The 25,193-nt window shown below is 41.5% G+C and overlaps 1 protein-coding gene across 2 annotated transcripts in view; it reads left to right on the top strand.

The window, feature by feature from the left end:
- The first annotated feature begins 6,075 nt into the window (after positions 1–6,075).
- The window catches only part of CA8 (carbonic anhydrase 8), a 52,424-nt gene continuing 33,306 nt past the window's right edge, over positions 6,076–25,193 (top strand). For both annotated transcript variants that reach the window (XM_052788294.1, XM_052788293.1), the window contains exons 1-3: positions 6,076–6,220; positions 6,630–6,821; positions 10,813–10,937. In XM_052788294.1, the coding sequence (XP_052644254.1) occupies positions 6,142–6,220; positions 6,630–6,821; positions 10,813–10,937 (396 nt within the window). In that variant the 5' untranslated portion in view covers positions 6,076–6,141. The remainder of the gene's footprint in view (positions 6,221–6,629; positions 6,822–10,812; positions 10,938–25,193) is intronic.

Here is a 25,193-nt window from a genome sequence, read left to right as displayed (position 1 = left end):
CTTGATTATCATTTGCATTCTGTGTTTCAGAGACATCCTATTTCATCCTTTATCTCTCTTTTCCTTTTAGCCTACTAGGGGAAAAAAAATCTCACTTCCCTTCTACTTTTCTATTGTCTGCAGGATTTCACTTTACTTTTGTACTTATTTTACTTCATCAGCAATTCCTGTTGCCTTTGCTACTTTTTATAATTATTTACAGATTTTTTCCATGGCTAGACCCTGTTAGGGAAAAGAAAAGCTCCAGGAGAGTACACTAGATTATGCTCTAATTTTTTAGTGTGCCCTTAATAACAGTGTATTTTTTATTATTTCTTCACTTCCCTTTTGACTGTGGCATTTTTAGTCCTTAGAAAGGGCTTCCTATTCCTTGGGTTTTCTTTAAAGAACTTGAAACTATCCTGTCGTAGTTTTAGTGTCCTCTAGCTGTATGTGTGAATTCTCATGGGCAGCCATCATAGTCCTGTTTTACACATCTGAACACTGGGAGAATACGTGCCAATTATGCCCATTGGTTTAGAAATATTAGCCTGTTCCCATTTTTCCCTTCATCTCTTGTGCATTCTTACAGATGCAGTTTTGCACGTAAGAGTTTTATACCTGTACTGTAGAAAAAATTGTGTACACACTTTCAGATCAATGTGTTGATCTTTTAATTCCCTGCAAAAACATGTATATTGTAAAGTGAAACGTGTGAAGTGTGTGCAGGCCCAGCCTGCTATCCTATTAGCTGGCAAAGCCAAGAAGCACAAATTTACACTTACAGACCATAAAACACACAAGGCCACTGAAACCACCCTTTGGTGTGGATGTAAGGGGAAATTGGGATCCAGCTGACATATTTTGCAATGTTTGCAGGACGGCATTTACCAATGTAAACCTGACTTGCAAATGTAAACCTGACTTGCAAACATACGGAGTCTTTCACTGTAAATGGTTTCTCTTTGCTATAAATGGTCCCTTTATTGAAAATGGTCTCTCTTTACCTTTTCATCTTGGACTATTTACGCTACCTGACCATCCTTTTCCTTTTTGTAACACATTGCTTCAGCTGCAGAAAAAAATGATAGGCAAATAATATTATTCCAGGAATACTGGAATATTACTTCTTGTAATGAACTAGTTCCTTTTAAAATGTGCAGAGAGATTTTCAATTTTGTTATATATAAGGTTGTGCTTTAATGGTCAAATGAAGAAACTTTCTGCCTACACTTCTAAACTTGGAAAAGAATCAAACTTATTTGAGAGTGTAACCTGGCAAGAAATAAAGATAGGAACAAGACCACATGAGAGATGATTGCTGGCCAACCTCAAAGCAGGACGCAAAATAGGAAGCCCTATTCACTGAAAAAGCTAGATGTTCCTGATCCCTTCAGTTGCCTATGTTGCTGTATGGACATTGCCTTCTCTTTCAGCACACCTTGGCAAGAACTGAGATCTTGCTTAGAGAAGCATAAATGGATTCTAAATTGCCCCAAATGGAATACTCTAATATCCCACAGAACATTTCTCTCCTTATCATAATATTAAGTCAAGTCCTGCATGCCCACAACTACTCTATGCTGGCAGCAAGGTAATAAAGAAGAAAGTGAATAATAAAGGAAATATGATCATCTCACAGTCTGAATTTCTCATCCCTCAAATCAGAGAAATAACTGTCACTTCTGTGGCCTGCAAAGAATCTGCAGGTAGAAATGTATAGTTTAAAACAACTTGTATGTAATTCTGCTTTTCTTTTTCCCACAGATTTCTTAGTAACCTGTACAATTTTCTGCACTGGAGTCTTCCTTTTGGAGAGGTGAAAGCAGTAAGTACAGTTGCTGAAATGTAACCTCCTAGAAAAAAGTTGCTAGTCATTAATGACAATGTATGTATACAAATTTCACAGTGTTTGGATGCAGAATTTTTGTTCAGGCCTGGTTTTCCTAGTATATACATTTTAAGGTGTTTAGGGAAGGTATACTGTCTTTTGAAAAAAATCAGTAACTGTATAACAAATAAGGATATCTAGATATAGGAAATGCAAGAATAGTTGTTTGCAATCTCTCCAGGATTAAGTATTACACCAAACATGTTTCAAAATGCCATTTCTCATTTGACAAAAGGGAATGTCAGAGACTCCGCTGCTTCTGAACTACTGTCCTCCGAGTTCAAAGAGGAACTGTTAAGCCCTGGATCTGTGCCTGAGCTTTTTTTTCCTGGTATCATCAAAAGGTGTGATCATCAATCCCAGTTAAACAAGAAGTCAGCACGTTCCACAGAATCAAAGGCTGAAATGGGCTTCAGGAGAGAAGTGCCCTGCTTCTGCTGGTGAGGTGTCATGTCACTTATGAAGGTCACATTGGCTGGGCTTCTCCTACTTTTCACCCATCAATTTGATACCAGCTTAAGGGCCATAACTATGCCTCCCTACATATTTTTCAGTATGCTGAGCCAATGTAGCAAACACCACAAGCAATGCACTTTTACAGAATAAAGAGTGTATTTTTGTGCATTATAGTTATATGTTAAACAACTTTTCACAGTAAAGGCAACTATTGGGAGCTTCTACACAAACTTAAACTTTAGATGTCTAGTAACAATAAAGTTTCTGAAGACTGATATAAGGTCAGTTTAAGAGAGAGATGGAACACAGATGGCTGGCATAAACCATGTGATCCCTATGAAGAGCACACTTAATTAGAGAGGAAAGAACTGTGAAGTGGAAGTGGATGCCTTGGAACAGCTATATCAGGTAACACAATGCTACAACAGTGAGTGTTTCTCAATGATTGCACAGTACATCAATATGTGGCAAAGGGCAGCGCATAGGGCACCATCAGTATACTATACATAGAAACAAAATTGGACTGACAGAGCACAACACTTCTAAGAGTGCCTACATCATTAAAGGAGACCAAATCCCACTGATCTTGAACAAGGCTTAGATCATGCCACTATCTCCATATGATTGTCTCAATCCTTTTACTTGAAGCTGACACCAAATGAATGAGTTGGTTTGTGCAGAGATTGGTCAGGTCAGTATCCGCATTTGTGGTTGGAGTTCAATGTGAGGGCTCTGTCCCATGCTCCATTTCATTGTGGAGACATACCCTTGAACTCCTTTGTTACTTACACACTTCACCGTTAAAGAAGTTGTAGGAATCTTCAGTGGAATCTAATCTGCTGATTAGATTATGCTTGTCAGATACTACGGAAGAAACAGGATATTTGCACAGAAAACAACTCAGCAGACATATGGGAATAAAGAAATGCCAACTATTCAGTAAGGCTTTACCTGCTATGCCTAATTTTGCAGCGAGATATGGAGAGAATGGAAAGGTTAAAAGGAAGGGCAACAAATATAAGTAGCTTAGTTCTTAAGTTCAGTTATGAATGGAAGCCATGAAAACTATGGAAAGCCATGAAAAGTATTTATTGCAAAACAGGAACTCGCACATCTGATAATGTTGCCCCTCATAAGTGTGAAATTCTAGAACAGACATCCCACAGGAAAGCTACTGCAGGAAAGGACTTAATAGAGGGCATGAATGAAGTACTGTTCTTCAAGGAGCAAGGGAATGAACCCAGCCTCCCAGGACTGGTTTTTTTTAAATGTGAGACTCTCTTTAAAGAGGAAAATTAATTTCCAGTCAGACGGACCAGAATCGGTGACAATTTAGGGAAACATTTGTTTTTTCCCCATGTCGTTGAGCAATGATTCAAAGGGACTGACTTTAATAGAAACAACTAGTGTGTGTTTAAGAAGTGATCAGGGGATAAAACTTAACCAATAAAGCCAATTTGGTATGGGAGACAGGTATGCATATAAAACATGTTATCTCATGTCACTAAATTAATGTTAAAAAATCTGAGTTTTCTGTTTTTACTGATGTCAGGTGCGCATATATAAGGAAAAATGTCTGTTTGCTTTTTTGCCTCAATAAGCTGCACCACGGTTGTAGTTTGTTTGCGTAGTATCTATTCCTTTCAACCATCAATAGCGAAGATAGTAACTAATAATCCTGCAGAAGGAAACTTGTGTTTCTGTTCTGATCTTGAAAAAAACGCAGCCAAGTACATTCTACTTCTTGTGTCCTATTTTCTTTTCACCTTGCATGCAGCCCATGAACCAGCACTCTCTTGTTTCATTAATGAAGTTCCAGCTCAGTCTTTCTTCCTTCTCACTTTCTCACTGATGATAATTTCTGCTCCCATGTCAGCCCTGCACAGCAATCACAGGTACTACTGCTGAGTGGGGGAACACTGAAGCACAATGAGGTCCACACCTAGATCAAACCTTGTGGATCAACAGCACAGGATCAGGATGTTAACCTCTTGGCTCTTAGCCTCCCAGAATGCAGGGAGGTCTGGTCACTATCTTTAAGTGGCCAAGGATGGTAAGCAAAAGGCACTTCCACTTACCATTATAGCAACTCTATGTGACTGCCTCTGTTACCTTTCCTGGCTGCTGTCAGGGATTGCAGACTGTCACTGCTGGGTTCCCATTCCCCTTGCTGTCACTGATGCAAGTGTTTGGGCCACTGCCTAGGGGGGATCTCTGTTACAGAGGTCTCTTCTGTCCTTTTTTCCCTTGACAGAATGAACATTCTCTAGGTCCATACATGGCTGTTGGCAAAGGAGAACGAAGAATCCTTTCATATTCTTAACTGGGGCATCCTTATGTTGGGGAGAGACTTTCCTCAAACCCTACATCCTGTATATTCTGCAGGACGAGTTGAAGCCACACTCATGGATGTGGCCTAAATGAAGGGGTCACTGTAAAGAGTATGGAGGCCTCAACTCTCCTTCAGAACAGAAGGAACAGAGCTGGGCTCCCTTGCTTATTCAGCAACTCCCTTTTCCTCCCTGAGGGCCTCCATTCCTCCATAGGAGGGGCACAGTACAGTGTGGTGAGGAGGAACCACAGAATCACAGATATAGCTGAGCTTGGAAGGGACTTCTGGAGATCACCTTGTCCAAATCCCCTGCTCAAGCAGGTCCACCCAGAGCAAGGTCCCCAGAACTGCATTCAGATGAGTATCTCTGGGGATGGAGACTCCACAACCTCCCTGGGCAACCTGTGCCAGGGCTTAGTCACTCTTACAGTAAAAAGTGTTTCCTGATGTTCAGAGGGAACCTCCCATGTTTCAGTTTGTGCCCATTGCCTCTGGTCCTGTCACTGGGCATCACAGAAAAGAGCCTGGCTCTGTCCTCTTCGCATCGTCCCTTCAGGTATTTGTACATATCAGTGAGATCCCCCTGAGCCTGCTCTTCTGCAGGCTGAACAGTCCCAGCTCTCTCAGCCTTTCCTCATAGGAGAGATGCTCCAGTCCCTTCATCGCCTTTGTGACCCTTTGCTGGACTCTCTCCAGCATGTCCATGTCTCTCTTGTACCGGGGAGCCCGGACCTGGACCCAGGATCCCAGCTGTGGCCTCACCAGCGCTGAGCAGAGGGGAAGGATCGCCTCCCTCGATCTGCTGGCATTTCTTTGCCTAATGCTGCCCAAGATACCGTTCACCTTCTTTGTGTCAAGGGCACATTGCTGGCTCATGTCCAACCTGGTGCCCACCAGGACCCACAGGTCCTTTTCCGCCAAGCCGCTTTCGAGCCTGGGGGCCCCCCAGCCTGTACCAGTGCCCGGGTTGTTCCTCCCCAGGGGCAGGGCTTTGCCTTTCCCCTTGTTGAAGTTGCTCTCCCCGGGTGTCCCCGGGGCACACTGACCGCCTGTGCGCAGCTCGTGGGGCAGCGGGAGCTGCGGGGACACCCACCCACCCAGGCGAGGGGAGCAGCCTGCAGGGGAAGGCGAGGAAGACGTGGGGAGACCAGGGGAGCAGCGGCCCACGGGGGACGCCAGCCTGCGCTCCGGCTCCCGCGGCCGCCCGCTCCCCGCTCCGCGGCTGCCACCTTACCCCTCGCCCGCCGCGCCGCGCCGCGCCGCGCCGCTGGGACAGCGACCGGCTCCCGGGCCCGCCCGGCGGTCGCGCCGCGCCCCCTACCCCTGCCGCTGCCCCGCCACACGACGACACCCGCCGGCGGGGGCGGAGGGAGGGCCGAGACACGCTGCGGAGCGCCGCCAGCCCGCCTCGCCCCCTCACCCCCGCCCCCCCCACAACCCGCCCGGCCGACGGCAGCCGGGCCCGCTCGCAGGGCGCCCGCCCATGGCTGACAGGAGCCTGATCGAGGGCGCCGAGCCCTTCCCGCGCCGGGAGGAGGCTCCGGAGTGGGGCTACGAGGAAGGTGAGGCGCGGGCGGCGGCTCCGGCGGGGAGAAACTTTCGCCGCGGCCGCGGGAGGGGGAGGAGGTGGCGGTGGTGGGAGGACTTCAGTGGCGGAGCGGAGGGAAAATCGCCCCTCGGCCGCCCCGAGCCGCGGGGAGCGGGGAAGCGCCGGCCCGCGGCGGCCGGCAGGTCCGCCACCGCCGGCGGGAGAGCGGCGCGGGGCGGCGGCGGCTGCGGAGCCGCCCGGCAGCGGTCGCCGGGGCCGGCGGGCCGAGGTGCCGCGGAGCAGCCCCCCCCGCCGCGCCTTCCCGCGCCGGTGGGCAGCAGCGAGGCGGTCGGTGAGGGCGGGGAGGGTCTGGCTGTCCCGGGAAGCCGCCGTGCAGCGCAGGGTGCCGGGTCTCCCCGTAACGGGTTTCCCTTGTGTCTCAGGAGTGGAGTGGGGGCTGATTTTTCCTGATGCTAACGGAGAGTACCAGTCGCCTATTAACTTGAACTCGAGAGAAGCTAAATATGACCCCTCGCTCCTGGAGGTGCGTTTGTCGCCAAACTACGTAGTGTGTCGTGACTGCGAAGTGATCAACGACGGGCATTCAATTCAGATTGCCCTGAAGTCAAAATCAGGTATGCTGAAACACGGCCTTTGCTTTCCCCGCGAAAGCTTGCGTTGCCTTAAGACTCGCTGTACGTGTAGCCCCGAGCATAGGAGCAGCAACTGTTCCCAGCAGCGAGCGGTTGTGCTCATTCGGCATGCCCTGCGGCCGGTAAGAGTGTTCTTGCTGTTGACTTCAGTAGGAAAAGGAGTAAGCTGAGCAATGGGAACTGCAAGTTTCAATGCCAAACTGGATGGTCAGTCAGATTGCTTCAGAGCATGTCCAGAATTTCCTCCTGTGGTGGTGTCATCTAATGCACTGGCATTAACAGCTGTCTGCATTCAGAAGCAGTCCAGACTATCACTAAGACAGCGTGATGCCAAACTATTTTGTACAGCTGGCAAAATTTGTCCTTGGTCTGAAGACCACTGTATTGGGTCTGGCTGAGATGGAGTTAATACACACACAAAGCCAATACAACCACGTAAGTTAAAAGAGCTTTTTCCATTAATTTGAGTGGGTTCTGAGTACTAACTACAGAATTTGGCAGCTTAAGATAGATACTCCAGTTATACATGCTTACAATATTGATGAAGAGCAGGTAGTGAAGCGGTCCTCATTTCTTAAAGGTTTTTTTTTGGTGTCATTCATCAAATAAGAATTAGAAGCAAATAATAAAAGAAACAATTCCAGCTTAGAGTGAAATTGCAGTATCTCCTTCAGACGATTCATTTGGGTAAACTATTCTGTCTGAAGAAGACAACTGTCAAGAAAGTAGGGAGAAAAAAAGCCCATTGTGCTTTCCAGCATGGTGGTAGTTCTTACCACGTGTTTGGAAGAGTATCCAAGTTATTCTAACCAATCTTAGCTAGTAACAACCTTTGGGGGGCATTCAAACAGCCGAACATTGTCAAACCGTGAGACATTCCAATTTTTGTTTCCTTCTGAGATCCCAGTAGTCCTGGGAGCTACAGCTGTGCTGAGAGTGAGGGAGTCAGTTCAGTTTTACAGTGAATTTTTTAAAAAGGAAGGGTTTGTTATTTTAATAATGATGCTTTCCTTTCTAATTTCCTTTCCATGATAAATTCCATGTATTATTGCAACACAGAACATTTCTTTCTACAGAATTTTACAGATTTGCAATACAATAGAAATTTTGTACTTCCAGTCAGTTTTACTGCCTGCATCAGAAGCAGAGCTTTTTCCCAAGGAGTAAAGGTCTTTCTGCAGGATCAGGAAGGTTCTTGAATTCTCCTGTGGAGGAAGTGAGAGCATCTGCAAATGATGTCATCGCTTGCATGCCAAAATGCAACTCCTTCAACTCTACCTTTCCCAGGGGAAGTGTGTAACTTAGTAGCAATAATTAATAAGATGGGACCAACACACCTAAATGCATGTATGTGCAAAACCATTGGAGACTTAGGAGAAGGAAAGACTACTTTTTAAACTTGAATGCAGTGTGATGCCAGGCTGATGAGTCTTGAAATATAAGAAAATGTGAAATAGAATAAAAGTTTATGACTGAGGTATGGAATTATGATTTAGGAAATCTTGTTTTAGTTTCAGCTTTTCCTTAGTTTTCATGTTACATAATTTCCCATTCTCTATTTGTAAACTGGGGATAATTTTTCCATTTTTGGGAGGGGGAAGACAACATTTGTTATCCCTACCAAGAAGAGAAAAGAGTTAATAAGCTGTGTTTGACCTAGTATTCTGGCCAGTTTTCAGGGACTGCGGAAACTCCTGCAGCTTCTTTTCCTCACAGGGGATCTCTGATGACAAATCCATTTAGCCAGATTATTTTAATGGGAACTGTTGAGCACTAAGTGCTTTTGAAACTCTGTCCAATCAATGTGCAAGAGATCCTCATCTACTGTAATGTTAACAGTCAAAGAAAAACTTCTGTGTGGAAAAAAGTAAAATGATTAAGATACATGTTAAAAATCAATTTGTCATTCCTGGTGACTGATTTTATCCTTTAATTCAGGACACGCAGTCCATCTGGAATTCCCAAATCCTTCTCATTATTTAATTGCAAACATTTTCACAGGCTGCTTCCAGTCTGATCATCGTACATGTGTTATGCATTAGGTGGAAGAAGCATGACCAACTGTGTAATGGAATTGTATATTGAAAAATGCTTTAGAGGATATCCTACTAACAGAGACTTCTTTTAAGCCAGCAGTGGATTGCACAGTGGATGATGGTTTTAGGATCGTTTTCTAACGAGGATCAAAAATTGCTGAAAGGCAAAGTGAAGTTAAACATGTTTCATGCATTGACAATGATCAAGGTTTGATGAAAGGCAAAGGAAAGATAAACATGCTTCATGCATTGAAATACTTTTATCATGGGATCAGTGTTATAACGTAAGCCTCAGAAATAAACTCTTTGAAGCTCCTGGAGGTGCAGAACTACACCATATAGAGAACATTTGTTCTAGTTACACTTTCTCTAGAGGCAATATTTTAAAACAGAGAAAAAGCTCCATTTTCCTAAGAAATAGCACTAATTGAGTATCATGTTTCTTTTTATTTGTCCACATTTCCCTAAATACTTCAATTGGTTGTTTCCCCCAATGTTCACCAGATCTGTAGATTCTCCCTATAGGATGTAGGTATAGATAGAATATAGATAAAGCAAGTTTAAGAAGCAAATCTGAATCTGTAACCACATTTAGGACATTTCATTTTAGAAACCCTACTAGCTGTTAGATTAGTTATGAAGAATTATTAAAGGAGGATTAATTGGAATATTTTACTTTTTTCTCTAATGTAATTGCTTATGAAAACCGTAACTGATAGTTTTCTTTCAGGTTTTTTATAGTTCTGTACTTTTGTTTTTGTGTTTGTACAGTTGCAATATGATTCAATTGCTGAATTATGTTTTAGTATTACACTATGTCTTGTGCTCCAAACTAAGGCTATTTAGTTTGTGTGTCAAAATAACTTTATATTATGGAACTTTAATTCCCTAAAGCTGTAGGTTATGCAATTAAATAATCCTTATCAATTATCAGAGATTGTGAAAGATCAATTCAAAGTCATTTAAACGCAAGCTAGAATTTAGTGGATTCTGGGGAAGACTGTGAATGCCTTTAAGTAAAATCCAGCCCTGCCTAGGAGCCAGTATTCAATGTTTTCAGTGGGAAGTTACCTACAGCTTGTGGAGTAATATTTGATCTGAAGCAGATTCAGAAATCCCTGGGCAAAATGTTTCCATTGATTAATTCCAAAGTAGATTGGGCCTCACAAGTACAATTGCTTGCTTTTACTACTTATGGTGGAAGTCTCTATTAATGCAAAAGTATCAAGCTACTATATAAATTTTTTGTGTGTGTGTTGCAATTGAGGACAGATGCTTTTAAGAAATTCCAGATGTTTAAAAAACTGAAGTAAAAAAAGCCATGCCTGCCTAGAAGCTGTTTTTAAGTAAATGAGGTATGTTGTTGCTCCTGTGTGTACGTTTGATTATATTCGGATATGGAGGCATTCTGTATCTCAGAAGCCTGACAGGTGGTATATGACTGAACACCTTTACCTAGCAAAATATTGACAATCAAAAGTTTTCTATCCGTTTCTGTGACTCATAACAAATATAAGTGATGGAGATGAAGCATTCGGACAAGTTGGAAGTAGTTACCAGTTCAATTCAGAACCCCTGCCATCTGTTTCGAGCACACAGCTACTGTCTTGATAAGAGCAATAAACATATTCCCTCTTCTGACTGATAAAGGTACAATGTTTTTATTTCGTGTTATGACCAGCTGTTCTGCCTCATAAAACAAAGAGTGCGGCATGACAGCAATTTCACTGTTGTTCATAACTGCCTGAATTTGCGTTCTGTACCTGCCTGGTACTTCAAAAGTGAAGATGTCAAGTCTGTCAACTTTACTCTTCTCCTCTCTAGTACTGCTGATAATAAAGAAGCTTGCAACAATATCCCCATTGTATTTGGAGAATATATTCAGTGGCTTGTCTGCTTTGAAAGCCAAGTTCCTTACCATTTGTCTTCTTTCCCAGTGCTAATAGGGGGGCCATTACCTCGAGGACATGAGTTTGAACTACATGATGTTCGATTTCACTGGGGGAGAGAAAACCAGCGTGGTTCTGAACACACGGTTAATTTTAAGGCCTTTCCCATGGAGGTAAGAGTGACACTGCATTGCACAACACCTGCTAAATGCAAAAGATTTTATTTCATAGCCTGAGTTCTTCGTAGTTCAAAAGAGTTTCTTTTAACTCAGCATTTTATTGCTTTGTATTTCAACCACAAAGCTGTCTTGCTGAGCTGTGCTTTAGTGCAGGTAGATTAGGATATGCATCTGGAATAGAATGCCTCCAGCACTCATCACATTGTGTGATTAATTGGTCATAAAGTTAACTTGCAGAATTATTAACTTCTCTCTTAATAATATTAGTGTTCTAACAAGATCTGCTGTTTCAACACTTCATATGTCACCTTGACTAATAGCTATAGATGGGGAGAACTAGCCACTGGAAATATTTCCATGGTGAATAATAACAACTTAGGTAAATTTGGAGTAAGTGTAGAGCAATTTGTTAATGAAATAGCTTTACATACCTGAAAATTGAAGATTATGTGATATTCGTGGCTATGTTCTGTAATATCTCAATGAATTACAAAATCTTGAAACACAAGCAAAGTGATAATGCAGTCTGAAAAAGTTCAGCTGTTCATGGGGCGTCAGTTTGGGCTCCTAGGCAACCCAGACTGCTGGGACCTATTTCTCCTGCTCTCCAGCAGCCATTCATAATATTGCTTCACTTCCCACTGTCGCATTGCTTACACTTGTCAAGGAGTGGCTTGGAGTATCCCTTAGACCCTGGGCTGCAAGACTAGTTTTAACAGATACCAACCCTGATGTTTGGTGACTTCAGCTTTGCATCTGTTATTTAATTTGTTGTGCAGTATTGGTTTTAAAGAAACTCAAGATTTTTTCAGAGTTCTTTGAATTATTTTTGCCTTATTTATCTGTCATAGTCCCTCACGAGCCTGAAACTGATTCCTTTTTCTCTGTGTTGTTCAGTGCTAGGAAATTTGTTATTGTAGCACTGTATTCATGAGCGCTAGGCCACTAGAAGATAGTAGCTAGGAATAGAACCGCTTTATGGAAAAGGATGTAAAAAGTATTAGAGCAGCTATTGCAGAGCTAAGTGTAAAAAGCTTGTGGACTTACACCATCAATCTAATTCTTAGGGTTGTTCAGGTCCTTTCTTTAAGAGTTGTTGTCTCTGCTGTTTGCTATTTTGCACTGGTCCATCAAAACAGGGGCTTTGCAGGTTGAGTTGAGGCAGATCATAGAATCATAGAATCATTTAGATTGGGAAAGACCTTTGGGATCATCGAGTCCAACCGTAAACCTAACAGTGCCAAGTCCACCACTAAACCATGTCCCTAAGTAAGTGCCACATCTACATGTAGATCTTCTTTGCAACTTCATTTCAGGCAGATCCTAGCAATGCAGGAGAACTACTTGAGTGGGGAAGACTCATCAACCAAAGAGAAAGCACAGGAATCACCTCTGCATCCTGATTACCTGGCATAGTATATACACCATGATTTATATGGGCAGTAAGACCTTCAGGATACTGCAGCGTTCCCCTGAGGCAGGAAGTAGTTCATTATGAAACAGCTCTGCTTAGTGCTTTTCCTCAAGGCTGATCCAGCATGTGGTGATCAAGAAATATTGATGTGAACTATGTTGAGAACTGTACTTGGGAGTCTGTCAGGGTCTCCTGTCTCCTTGTTTATTAAGGATCACTTTGCAAACAGTCTTGGTGGTATGTGGGAACAGTCTATTGATAATCTGCAGAAACTCCAGAATTCTCTACTCCAAATCAGTCCAGAGAAAAATATACTTGACCCAGAGATGCAAAACAACAAGCTTAATCAGCCGTGAAGGGATTTCATTCTTCACCTACTTTAAAAGTAGCATGGCAGCTGCACAAACAGAATTCTGGCACAGTTGAAGAACATCACCGGGAGATGAGCAAGCCAGTGTTATCCCGTCTCTTGCATCTAAGCAGCTTTCAGCTAGACTCTGATCTCCAAGAAATAATTACTGATGCAAAAATTCTGTAGCAGGAAAAGAATTGACTCATAATACACTTTAAATACAGTGTGAATGCTTAATTTTGCAAACAGATCCTTATGCAGATTAATTCTTCTGGCAGAAAATGACAGCATAGCTTGTTGTATCCAAGGTCAGCTGTACACAGGTGTATTGGTTGAGCCAGTTCATCATCTTCTGCCTCATGTTGCAAGAATGTGGAGGGCAGTTTGTTCGACAGATGAGCTGCATTTCCTTCTGCTATAGGCACAAAGAGCTGCTATATTAAATCCATCTCAAATTGTCCAATTCAAGTATTATACTTGAGCAATAATAAAACAGGTGCTCGTGACCACTATAAATGTTTAGGAAGTAGTACACCTGAGACTCCGGAATGGAAGATGTTCTGTTTCCATTCCAGGGATCGCCCCATCTAAATTTTTTTGTGGAGAGCAATCATTTTGATCAAGGGGCCAGGAAATCTTATTTTCTTAACTTTTAACATTAGCATTGGTTTATACAGTTGTTGGAAATCACCATATTCTGAACGCACATTGGGCTTGATTTTCGCTGGGTTTGTTAGTTACTGAACACAAACAGGAATGGGTGCTTATTTTGGCTATATACAAGCAGTCTGGTGTAGTTTATACTTTTGTCCTGTACTACATACAAAATAAGCTGGCAGTTGTTTGTGCACAAATGCATGCCTACAAATATGTTGAGCACCAAGTGCATAAGTTTGGATCTTCTGCCAGTGGAGCAAACCTAGTAGGACGTTTTCCTAAGAAACTAGAAATGATTTACAAAGCAAATAAGGATTTTAAATTCTCCTCTCTTTGTGGGAGGGAGACAAGTGAAGGGGATAAGCAGTAGTAGGAGAACATAAATGCTTGGTTTAAGTAGGTACATTAACAATACAACAAACTAGATTAATATACTCAACTATTACACTATTAGAAAACCTGAGCAGTTCTACAGAAACCAACTTTGAGTTTGAAGAGATCTATCTGAGATGACTAAGACTATTAATTGACTGGAGCAGCAGTCTGTTTTTTAGGACTGAAGACTGTAAGGCTTTATTTTATTACATTGGACCAAATAGTTGTGGAACAGCTTCAGATTATCAGTGTAATGATCTTTGTAAAGGATGACTTTAAAAAAGACTGTTGCTTTTCAAAGTTTGGAAGAACACTCTTCAGTTACTTTCTTAGTCTCTTCACCTTTGATACCATAACTGCTTTTATAGAAATTAGGCAATATCCTGTATTAGTTGGGTAATAATCCTTTGTCTCTTAGTGCAAAAATCTATTATTTCTTACTAGACAGCTGGGGCCTTTGCATGTGGTTAGGATATATAGGTTCATCGTGAAATGGGTTAGACTACTAAGCAAGCTTATGTAACCTCAGGAACAGCTTCTTGAAATAATTCACACTGTCGAAAAACATTGTTCATGTGGCTTGGAGTCTGAGTTTGTTGTTATTTTTATTATTGTATGAAGTTCAGCAAAGATGTGTTTTCCACCTTCCTTGACTGAAGAAACCAGAATGTTGACAGTAATAGACCAGTGTTATCATTTTCACTGAAACATCTGTGTTTGCAATCCGTCAGGAAAGCAGGACAAAACAATAAATAGTTGTCAAAGGTAAATAATGGAACACGTCTTTATTTAAACAAGGGAAAAGCAGAGGGCTGTAGATATCGGTACAACACTCCTCTCTCTGCTCCGTGAAAACAAGAGCATGAAAGCCATTCTTGCCTTTTGGCCAGAAATTCAAAAGAGACATTTGTGCAACTTTCTCCAGAAATCTTTCTCACCAGGTATTTCTACTGCATGTAAACAGTGTTACTTTGCCTTTCGGCCCAAGTTACTTTGGCCACTGCTTGTGCTAAATATTTAGTAATGGTCTTAACATTGAGAAGACTGTTTCTTGCCAGCAAATGGAACAAGGTACCAAAGATTAGATTGTGCTTTACAGTGCACTTTTCCACAGAGCAGTAAAATCTACACTTACACGTGATTTACCTGAACCTGATTTAGGTGTAAGAAAGAGAGGACTGATTTGATTGATACCTTTATTCCTCTCCTTCATGCCAAGAGTATGGATTGGAGAAGGAGGAAGAACAAATGAAGATCTAATGAAACTCTGACTGTCTCCCTTACCTTTGGTGTGTAACAGGGAGCTGGAGGGGGACAGAAATAGCAAATTACTGCTATTTTTTTTGTTGTTAACAAAGTTAAAATAGTGGCAGCTAAAAATGGAGTCCCACTGTACCTAATCTCTGTATAAATACTGCATATTATAGTACCAGGCTGAATCAACTTACAGTTAAAAAGGACAGGAAAGACAGCAGGAGAAAGTGAACCATATGACAGCATCAATGCTGTTTTATGGAGGAAAAAAAAATGTTTTCACTGCTTCTGAAGTGAAGGGAAACAGGGAAAATTATGCCTTAAAGGTGTCTCTTCCTTGTAGTTACCCAAGTGGTGGTGTGACCAAATGCACAATCTGAGCATAAGGGAACGGTTATTTCCAGGCCACTGCTCTGAAATAAAACTGTATCTGAGAAAATAAAAAGGTTCCTTTCACCACTTGTAATATAACCGGGAGGATAATTCTCTGTAATCCATCCTCTTTAAAATGTAGGATTATATTAGCTGTGAACCATGTGAAAGCTCTCAGTAGAAGAGGATTGGCAGAAAATAATTTAAAAAATGTTTCCAAGATGTGCAGGAAGATTAAAAACTGTATTATTGTCTGTCCTGCAGTTTTTTAGTAGAACAGAAGAAAATCCAGTTGCCTGAAGGATGAGAATCAGTTCTGTACAGGAAAAAAAGATATTCCTTTCTGTTGTGTCATGAAGAGCAGACTAATTCATTCTGTAGACTCTTTCAGAGTTACTGAAATACCTGCTGCAATGAAGTTAAATATAATGCAAAAAACATATCCTACGCTTGATCTGATTTAAACCATTAAGTTTTCCTTTGTTAATGTGCAATGGTGCCTGCCTAAGGATCTCATCAAACAGAGTGAACAGCTTTAGGGCTTCCGGTTAGGCTGTTAACATTGCATTTGTCTACTCAAGTCTTCACAGTCTTCAGTGTGGGGATTTCTCTGTGCCCGGCTCTGAAATCAGATACCTGCACACTGTGCATCCCCTTTCTGGCATTTCTTGAGGGGAGGTATCATGCTTTCAACACAGAAATTTGTTCTTTGCCAACTTTTAATATTCTTTGCCAATGTTACTTAATCTTGCCATCTGTTTTAATCAGTTTCTTATTAGCTTGTTAGCAAAATATTTGGATTAAAAAAATAAAACAGAGTATTTTTAATTGTAATAGAAGGCCTGAGGGATAGTGTGCATGCAAGCATGTCTCTCCCTTTTTATGCAGAGACTTAAAAACTGCAATGGGACTGGGTAGGCGTGAATGGCAAGCAGGATTTAATCCGTAATGACAGTAGTTTCTAATATGTGAGCTCAGTTCTGATATCTGTGGATTTTTGCCAGTAGCTTTAATGGGACTATGATCCCAGTCATAAACCCTAAAAGAAAAGGTTTCAAACCAAGGAGTAAATCCTGTTGCCTTTAGCTGATTGCATTAATTACCTGCTTGTGAAAAAAAAAAAATTCATTCCTCTCACTTTGGCAGTACAAGACCCATGAATGAAGAATATCTTGTTTAGGCAGTCATGAATTTAACAGGAGGCAAGAAGAACTGATTCCAGAAGGCTTACGTAGCTTCGTGCTGCGATCTGGAACTCTGCTCAGAAATTATCCAAGTTTTCTGGTGGAGAATTAACTTGTTACTCAAAGGCTTGGACGATTTTCTAAATTTTGGAATCATTGCAGATGAATACTGTGAGCTGTGATTAAAACAGTGCATCTTAGAAGAAAGTGATGATATTCATGTAATAGCTATATTCTTGACAGGTTATGAATAACAAATTAATAATAGTTTGAAGTAGATATGCCCATTGGACATTATCTAATTTTTGAGGACAGAATTGTGGAAAAACACAGGAAAATCAGGCCAACATCTAAGCAGATGTTTTCAGTTTTGTTTTCCAAATCTACAATGATTTATACAGAAACAATTTTTTGCACATTGTGGAGATGCCATTTACGAACATAACAATAATACTTAGCTTTACACAGCACTCCATGGGCAAAATTGGTCCTAGCACCAATTCCAGGGCTGTCAGTGAATTGTATTACATGGAACCCTAGCCCCATATGTGCAGGTGTTTAAGTATTTTTCTGCATTTTTCTGTGTACCGTACACCCTGCGGTCCCCTAATTGATGTGACTTCTGTTTGGTTTTTTTGTAGTGGTACAAAGCTGAGAAGCCTCTGTCCCCTCCCAGTATACTGGGAAACAGAAAACCAGCAATAAGATAAAAACAAAATTACCATCATTGTGAAAGCACACATGAGCAGCTTATGACTCTTGAGATTGCTAGTTGCTAAGCTCTTTCAGCATTATATTTTTATTGTGGTTGAGGGTTAATTTGACCTAAATAGGCACATGCAGTCTCTGAAGTATACTTTGTTTCTAGGTAATTTGTCAATATGAGCTTGGATTGGCCCTTGTTTTGCTCAGTCCCATATAGTTTGAATTTTGCAGGGAATACATCTATGTGCTTTGTATTGTGGATTCATGAAAAAAGCAGGTACAAAAATGGGCTGGTGTGCTAGCACAAACATGCTTTTAGCTTGGCTACTGCCTGAGAAATGCTCAGTTAAGCTCTGTGGAATAACTGTACACATCTTCAGAGGTAGCAAATGTGATTTCCCTTCTGTGCAAAATCTGCAATTTATTTATTGGATTGTGGAAGACACAAGCTGCCAGACACCAGGTCAAAGAGTGGCATTAACAGTCTATACTGAAGCTTATTTATCCTTTTGTCTCTCTTTTAAGAGTTATCTTATTTAGAGCCAGTTGTGTGTGGAGAACCTTCATGGCTCATATGCACCTAAAACTCTTTTCAGGTGGCAGTTGCAATAGTCTGTGATTTCTAACTTCTACCAGGACGGGGAATTTCAGTATTCTTTTAAGAAATAAATGGTCCAAACTACAAATGACTGGGATTTGTAGGAACAGGAAAATAGGAATAGGAAAAATAGGAATAGGAGAAACTCTTCTGAGGAGAAATGTCGCAGGTGGAGAGAAGTTGGGTGAAGGAAATGAGAATGAGAAGAGAAGGACTGACTCATGAGGGGAGCCCTGGTCTGGGCTCGCTGTTCCATCTTATCTCAGCTTATTGGTTTAGTTCTGCCAGAAGTTGCAGACAGCCTTTGCGCTTCACCTGTAATAGACATTTTGCACCAAATTTTCTTGCAGTCGTGCTGGGCTAAGATGCAACGTTCAGTCACAGCCTGTAGTACCAGGTTTGGTGGCGCTGCATCCTCGTGGAGGCAGGCAAGTAACCTTGAACAATATAGCTCAGCAATCCCTGTCTGCGGTGGAAACAGTATAGCCTCTGATACTTTTTAAAAAGATGTGAATCTTTTCCACGCCTTGAGCAGAATTACAGCTTTGCCTTCTCCTTACTCTGCTTGCTCACACAGTGTCTTGGTGACAGTGCTTGTACTCATGGATATAGAGGCTGCTGTTGTGATATTGCAAATCCCATTCCCAACTCTAACAAGATGGCTACTTATGTTTTCTCTGTGTTGTGGGCGAAGAGCTTGTGTAGTCACTTAGAAGATGGGACTTCTGAAGAGGATTTAAACCCAGGTTTGAGTGCAACAAGATGGCTGTTCAAGTCTCTTCCTTGCCATTTTTCTTGGCTGTGTGCCCTTGACGTGATTTGCTTCAGTTGTACATAATTTTCTAATTTCTGCCATGATCATTGCTGGCACTGTGCTCGCATCTTGTTTCAGTTTCCTGGTGCCTTGGTTTTCCTGTTTGGTTTTCCTTGGCACTTTGCCCTAACCACTAGGCCTATCTGTTGTTCTGTCTAAGAGACCTGTCACTTGTGGAAGAAGCTGGGAAAGGAGATTCCTTATTTTGTCGTTTTCCACGCTGCATGCTTGAGTCAGGACCAGTTCCTAGACTGGCCCCAGTTCATGAGTGAATGCTCTAAGAGAGAGATAATAGCCTTCTGATGCTAAACCCCAAATTTTGTGTTATTTGTGCTAATGGTGCATGCATGGCTCTTAAAAAGGATGAAACTTGCAGATAATCTAAGAGCTGAAAACCTTTGAAGGCTTCCACAAGTATTTGCTGTCATGCCTGAGTGCTTCACAAGCACAAATAATATAATCCTTAAAACATCAGTGCGAGGGAGACAAGTTCTGCTATTGCCAACAAACTGGTAGAAAACAAGTTCAAAGGGATTAAATTGTTTGGCCATGGTCACGCATGATGCCTTTTTCAGAACTGACAGAGAACTGACTCATGATTCCTGGATGCTCGAATTCTAGTAAGACTTTCAGACTCTGTGGTACCAAAATACCTAACTTAGGTTGTAAATCCCAGTTCAGCAATTTAACCACAGGGCTATCTGAGGCCCTAGTCCATAGACCACACTGTTGCCAATGAGATAGTCTCACTGGTCATTCCTGCCTTCTCGCTGTGCCAGCATTAAGCCATGTAATGAACTGGACAGGGGAACAGTTGAAGTTTAACAAAATTTGTGGAGTTTACGGAACTATGGGAGAGGAGAAAAGTATAACACCATCATGCAATCTGCAAACTTGCAATTCAAGAGAAAGCTGTTGGAGATGCATAACGAAGTTTATTATTTCAACAGAAGCTTAGCCAACATTACAGAAAAAAACCTGACTGAGTTTCCTAGAGGAGTATAGTATGGAAGAGCAACTGCTCACTGGAGAACAGTCAAGATTATGGCTTAAGACGGTAACATGCAGCTGCAGATTCTCATCTCTTTAGAGAGACCCTTAGCTTTGAAACAGAGAGAACTGGGAGATTCAAATCAGTTATTAATAAAACTTAGTAAATTAGCAGGGAAGGAGTGGTTTTTATTCTGCCTTCATTAGAGAATCTATTGTTGAAAATTAAATCGGTATTTAAATCCTTCTATGTATGAACAGTCTGGTTTTAAATCCAAGACAACAGATTGCAGCCAATACTTTGTGCAATTGGACATGCTTATATTAAATGCTTAGTCATATAAATAACACTTCCAGAATTAAATACTTAACCCATAGCACTTTGTGTTTTCTGTCTTCTTGATGGCATTGTTAGTTTGTAATATCATCAACTATTCATCAAGGGCCAGTCCTTTTTCCAAGCTTTGCTCTTTCTAACTGTGGAGCTGTAAAAGCACATGCAGACATACACATACACCCACTCAGGTTGGCAAGAATCCAGAGTAAAAGCAGGCTGGAGAGTCCTGCATTAAAATGCTTGCTTTTTCCTTCCTGGCCTTCATAGTTCAAGGGAAGGAAAAAGAAAGGCTTGAATATATATTTGTTCCTGTTAGCACAGGTAAGGGCAGACCCAGGGCACCTCAGCCTACTTGTTCGCTGGGGCCAGACTTGGTATCAGGGAACAATAACCTGCTCTGTAGTGCTCCTTGCTTCACACACTGGGTAGAAACTTGGCACAGTGAAGAGCCTGACCTATGAATCTGGCAGTAATAACTTTGTAGCTTTTCATTTTCTTACTGATTAGGTTGATACTGAAGGTCAGCAATCTAGAAACAAGGGTATTTTGCCTTTTTCATTCCTTTTCTTAGCCTGTATACTTTTATTACAGTTGGAAAAATGTTAATTTTTGATAAATTCCTGTTTTCTTTTCATCTCCTGTGCGTGCCAGTAGAAATAAGCAGGGCTTGTGCTTTCAAATGGGAAGAAAAAATATATACGCACAAATTACAGCATCCTCAGTTTCCGCTATACCTTTCGATGTTTTGCCAATGATTTTCCTAAGAAGCAGGCAAGCTAATGTACATGTATGCAGCTTCTGTGGGCAAACAAGGAGATATTTTGATCTTCTGTTCAAGGCCTGAACAAAAGGGGTCTAGGTGGGGTTTGCAAAGCTTTCTGCAGATTGGTGTCCTTCACAGAAACTTAAGATAGGTAAAGAGATTGGTGTTGTGGTTGCATTAACCATAAAGATAGTTTATGCCTGTGTCTTGCCTTCCTGTGAGTGCTGAGAGAACTGCTCTGATGTTTGGCTTCGTGTCATCCTCCTTGTGTCCCCTTCCTGTTTCCTAACCTTGTATATGGTGGAACTGAAGCCTCTCTCTGAAGCGTTAGTCCATCTCTGGTTAGAGGAGGGACACAAGATTTGACCTGTTTTTCCTTTTTTTATTAAATTTAAATTAATTTTCTCTTTTTTAACCTTTTGGCTTCTTTTGCCAGAACAGAAAGAAGACCACTCAGTTGGATTTTTTATGGTTCCCATTACTTTTCTTTTTAATTTACTCTTCATAGCTGTAGTCTTTTGAGTCTTTCCATAAACATCAGTACTTCCTGCTGTTAATTTCATTTTTGCAATGGACCAGTAGTTCTTTGCCTTACATGAAATGAGGCTACTGCATGTGATTAGACTGTTCAAAGGGAACACAAATTCCTGTTTAATATTAGATGTTGCAATGGTTTTATTACTCTTTTTCAGTATGGCTTACCAATGTAGATACTTCTTTAGCACAAGCAATTTGCCACAGCAAGTGTGAGAGTGTTTCCTGAGATGCTGCAAATAATTCAGTAGCCCCACTATTCCTTACCTTTTCAGTGGCACACCTGAAGGTATGTCACACAATTGCCTAGGTTACTTTTGGTGTTGCTTGGCTGGCTTTTTGGAAAGAGAATAGATTTTGGAAGGTGTCTTTGTAACCCTTCCTTTTATGATCCAACTAAAATAATTTTATTTACAGCCACGTTACAGTTCTGCCCTCTTTCAAAGATGTTCATGGAGAGGAGAGCACCAGTCAGCAAGGGTTCTGGACTGCCCCGATGTCCCGGTCAAGCATTTCTTCTGCATGTTCTAGCTGTGAATTTGGCTTTTGGCCTGAGACATATAGTATCTCACACTGTGACTGCGAAGTTGTTTAAACAGTATCTCCAGGATACCTTGTACTCTGCTCCAGCTTGATTTGTTTGCACCTAATTTCTCTGATTTTAGATTACAGACTTCTTTGTTCAGGGAATGTCATCTTGTTCTGTACATACTTGGAGCCTGACGGTTAACCCACAGGCTAGACCTGCTAGATCTTTAACACTTTCAATAAATTGTAACAAGCAGAAGTTCAGCAGAAGCTGTTCTTTCCCTTCTCCCACATTATATTAATCAGGAGGTTTTTAATGCTAACTGTGTTGTCATCTGTGTTTCTTGGTGCTGCTTTCAGCTTGTTTGTCTTAGTGCTGAAATTAGTGTGACTTTCAAAGATAGACACAGAGTTCCCTTTATGTAATTTTTTCATGACAATGATCTATACATGAAATTTTAAAGAAGATTTAATTTCTACTGAAATTCAGTGGCATTTTGGCACCTATCCACAATAGAAGCATTGAAAAATTCAAGCCTACAAGCATAAACCAAGTACACTGATTAATAACCTAACTCCCTTGGCTACTTCCTTGTCCTCTTCTTCTTGATTTTGCCCAGAGTTCATGATCTAGTCATTTACTTTTATTTGCGTTTGCATTTTCAAAGGAAGCATATTTACCTTGACTGAACTGTAATGTTTAACTATGCAGGCTTTGTTACTTCATGGGTTTTTGTTTCTTTTTTTGTGGCATGGAGTATGTACACGTACTCCTGCTTCTCCTAAGATATTTTCAAACAGCCTCTGTATCAATTCCATTAACTTTAATTTCCTAAACCTCTCCTTCAGGCTGTTAATAACTAACTTTATGGTTTTTTAATCACTTTTCTTGAAGCTGTGTCCCCTGGTCATATCCTTGGTTTGGTCCCCTTGTGAGGATTTGGAACTTAATTACTGTATGTTATGGTCACTGCCAGCCCCTTAGTCAATTGCTTCCTGAAACAATTCAGTGCCAAGTCAAGTATCAACTCATAAATTCTTGTGCACATGTATAATGGCAAGACACAATTTTTCCACATTTTGTCCTCCTGTGATGTTGTTTACGCAATATTTGCATTCTCGAAATTAACACATTGTTATTGTATGACTAGGCTGTGTTGCCTTCCATTATTACTAGCTGAAATCCTCAGCTTCATTTCATCCCTCTCAAACCAGGAGAAAGACTTTATGCTGGTCCTAGTTTGGTAGCCAGTGTTTCCCATTTGTACTGTTCCCTCCTCAGCTTTTATGGCATGTTGTGAATGAAACTGGAATATACTGATCTCTAACAAACTTGGGTGAGTCCAGGTGAACAGTTCTTAGCTCTACAGTCTTTAGCAGAGCAGCTCCAAAGCTGCTTTAATTTACCTTAGGGGTATAGATTTACATTTACGTGGAATCAAAACAGAGTTTCAGCTCCACTCTCTCAGCAGTGACAGAAACAGGACAAAAAGCAATATGCTCAAAATTTCCAGACTAACTTGTTTTAGATCCAACTCCGGTTAAGATGTGGTGATGCAGTATTCACCTAACTATTAGTCTTCTGAGGTTCAGCGTATATGAATTGAAATAAGATTTGGGAAGATAATGAGAGCAATAACATATCTCTCATCCTTAGATGCCTTCTTGTCCTGTAATATTACTAGACTAAGCAGACTTTTCTGGAGCTTGTAATTGCTAGTTGCACAGCTAACAAGAAATAGCTGTATAACCTAGTTCTGACCAAGGAACAAAGCTTTCCAGAAGATTAATTTACACGTGATGCAGCATGCATTGAAGAAAGAAGCTTTTGTAATAATAATTAGCTCCTTAGCAAACCGTAAGAGTGTAGAGAGTGGAAAAAGTACAATGGGCAATTGCAGCAGCAACATAGATTCAAGCAAGCCTAGTGATGATAGTGTCACAACCTGTTGTTCTAATAGTTTAACATGCAGATCTGAAGAGGAATTATTTAAAAATGATGGTCTTCTACTATGTGTAGAGTGCAAACAGGAGCCTGATGAACAGAAGGATCCCCCACGTCACAACCTCTTGCAACATGGGCTGTGGTTGCCAATTAGGTTGAGGCAGGACCTACACCCAGGCTGGGCAGGTGTTTCATGTTGCCTCCTGCTGCCTCAGCTGCTGGTGGTTTTATCAGGCCTAAGTCCTCTGTAGGGCCTGGTTCTGGTGCCAGGGAGGTCAGGAGGAGCTTTGCTGTTGGCACATTTCCCCTTGACTCCAGTGGGGTGTGGTCTTGGTGCTTTGTTCCAAACTGCCTGGCTTAGCCACTGCACATTGAACACTGTTTTATAGGGATCCCAATAACAAATTAGGATTTCAGTAGTTTAGCAATGAGTATTCATAAAGAAAGTAGTTACAGTATATGGACTCCTTTTTATGGTAGCAAGTCATTCCAGATTGTGCAGGTTTATAGCAAATTTGTAACAATAAGATCATATAAGAGTGCAGAAATGTTGGAGCAGAGTCCTTCTTCTCCCCTTACCATTAATCAGATATGTCATAACAAAAGGTGAGCTGTGATTTATTTCAGAGTGTATTTTCCTCTAAGGAATGAGCCTGTCTCATGTTTGGTCTGGCACTTGGGTGACAGATGCACACCAGCATGTCACAGTAGGGGACAGAGCTAGTAGCAACTTTTCTGACATTGCAAGAGTCAGGCAAGCTTAGGTGGAAGTAAGCTTAGGTGAAACATGGTCATTCACATAAGTGGATGACTGAGAGGGTCTGAGAAAGAGGCATCATTCACGAGTCAATCAAGAGGTGTCACTGTGGCAGTCATGGGCAATTCATGCCTGAGGTCCTGAACAGAGACTCCTGGGGAGTGTGAAAGGGCAAGAGGCAAGGGACACAGGTTGCAGTAAGAGAGATTCTGGTTAGGTACAAGGAGAAAAAATTCTTCACTATGGGGGAGGTCAAACCCAGAACAGGTTACCCAGAGAGGTTGTGGGATCTCCATTATTGGAGATACGCAAAACGTAGTTGGACAAGGCCCTGAGCAATCTGATCTGACTTTGAACTAGTAGCTAACTTTGAAGTTGGTGCTGCTGTGAATGGGGGAAGGAGGCAGTTGAACTTCAGAGGCCACTTCCAACATAAATTATGCTGTCATTATACATTTTTATGTGTGAGCTGGGAATAAAGTAAGGTCAGCAACGATGCTTAAGAGATCCTTTTTGTTCTCAGTGAGCTTAGGACCCTGTAGATTTCCACAAAGCAGCCTGTGCCCCAGACAGAAGAATAATGTACATGTTTTGGTAACTCTGTTTTTCATTGAGAGAAACTGGCTTCCAGAACTGATAAATGTGCTAGGTCATATACAGTGACTCTGATT

This window comes from Harpia harpyja, chromosome 5 (assembly GCF_026419915.1).
Source record: "Harpia harpyja isolate bHarHar1 chromosome 5, bHarHar1 primary haplotype, whole genome shotgun sequence".
NCBI lineage: Eukaryota > Metazoa > Chordata > Aves > Accipitriformes > Accipitridae > Harpia > Harpia harpyja.
The sequence above is the reverse complement of the archived record's forward strand: the minus strand, read 5'-3'. Positions and strand labels throughout refer to the sequence as shown.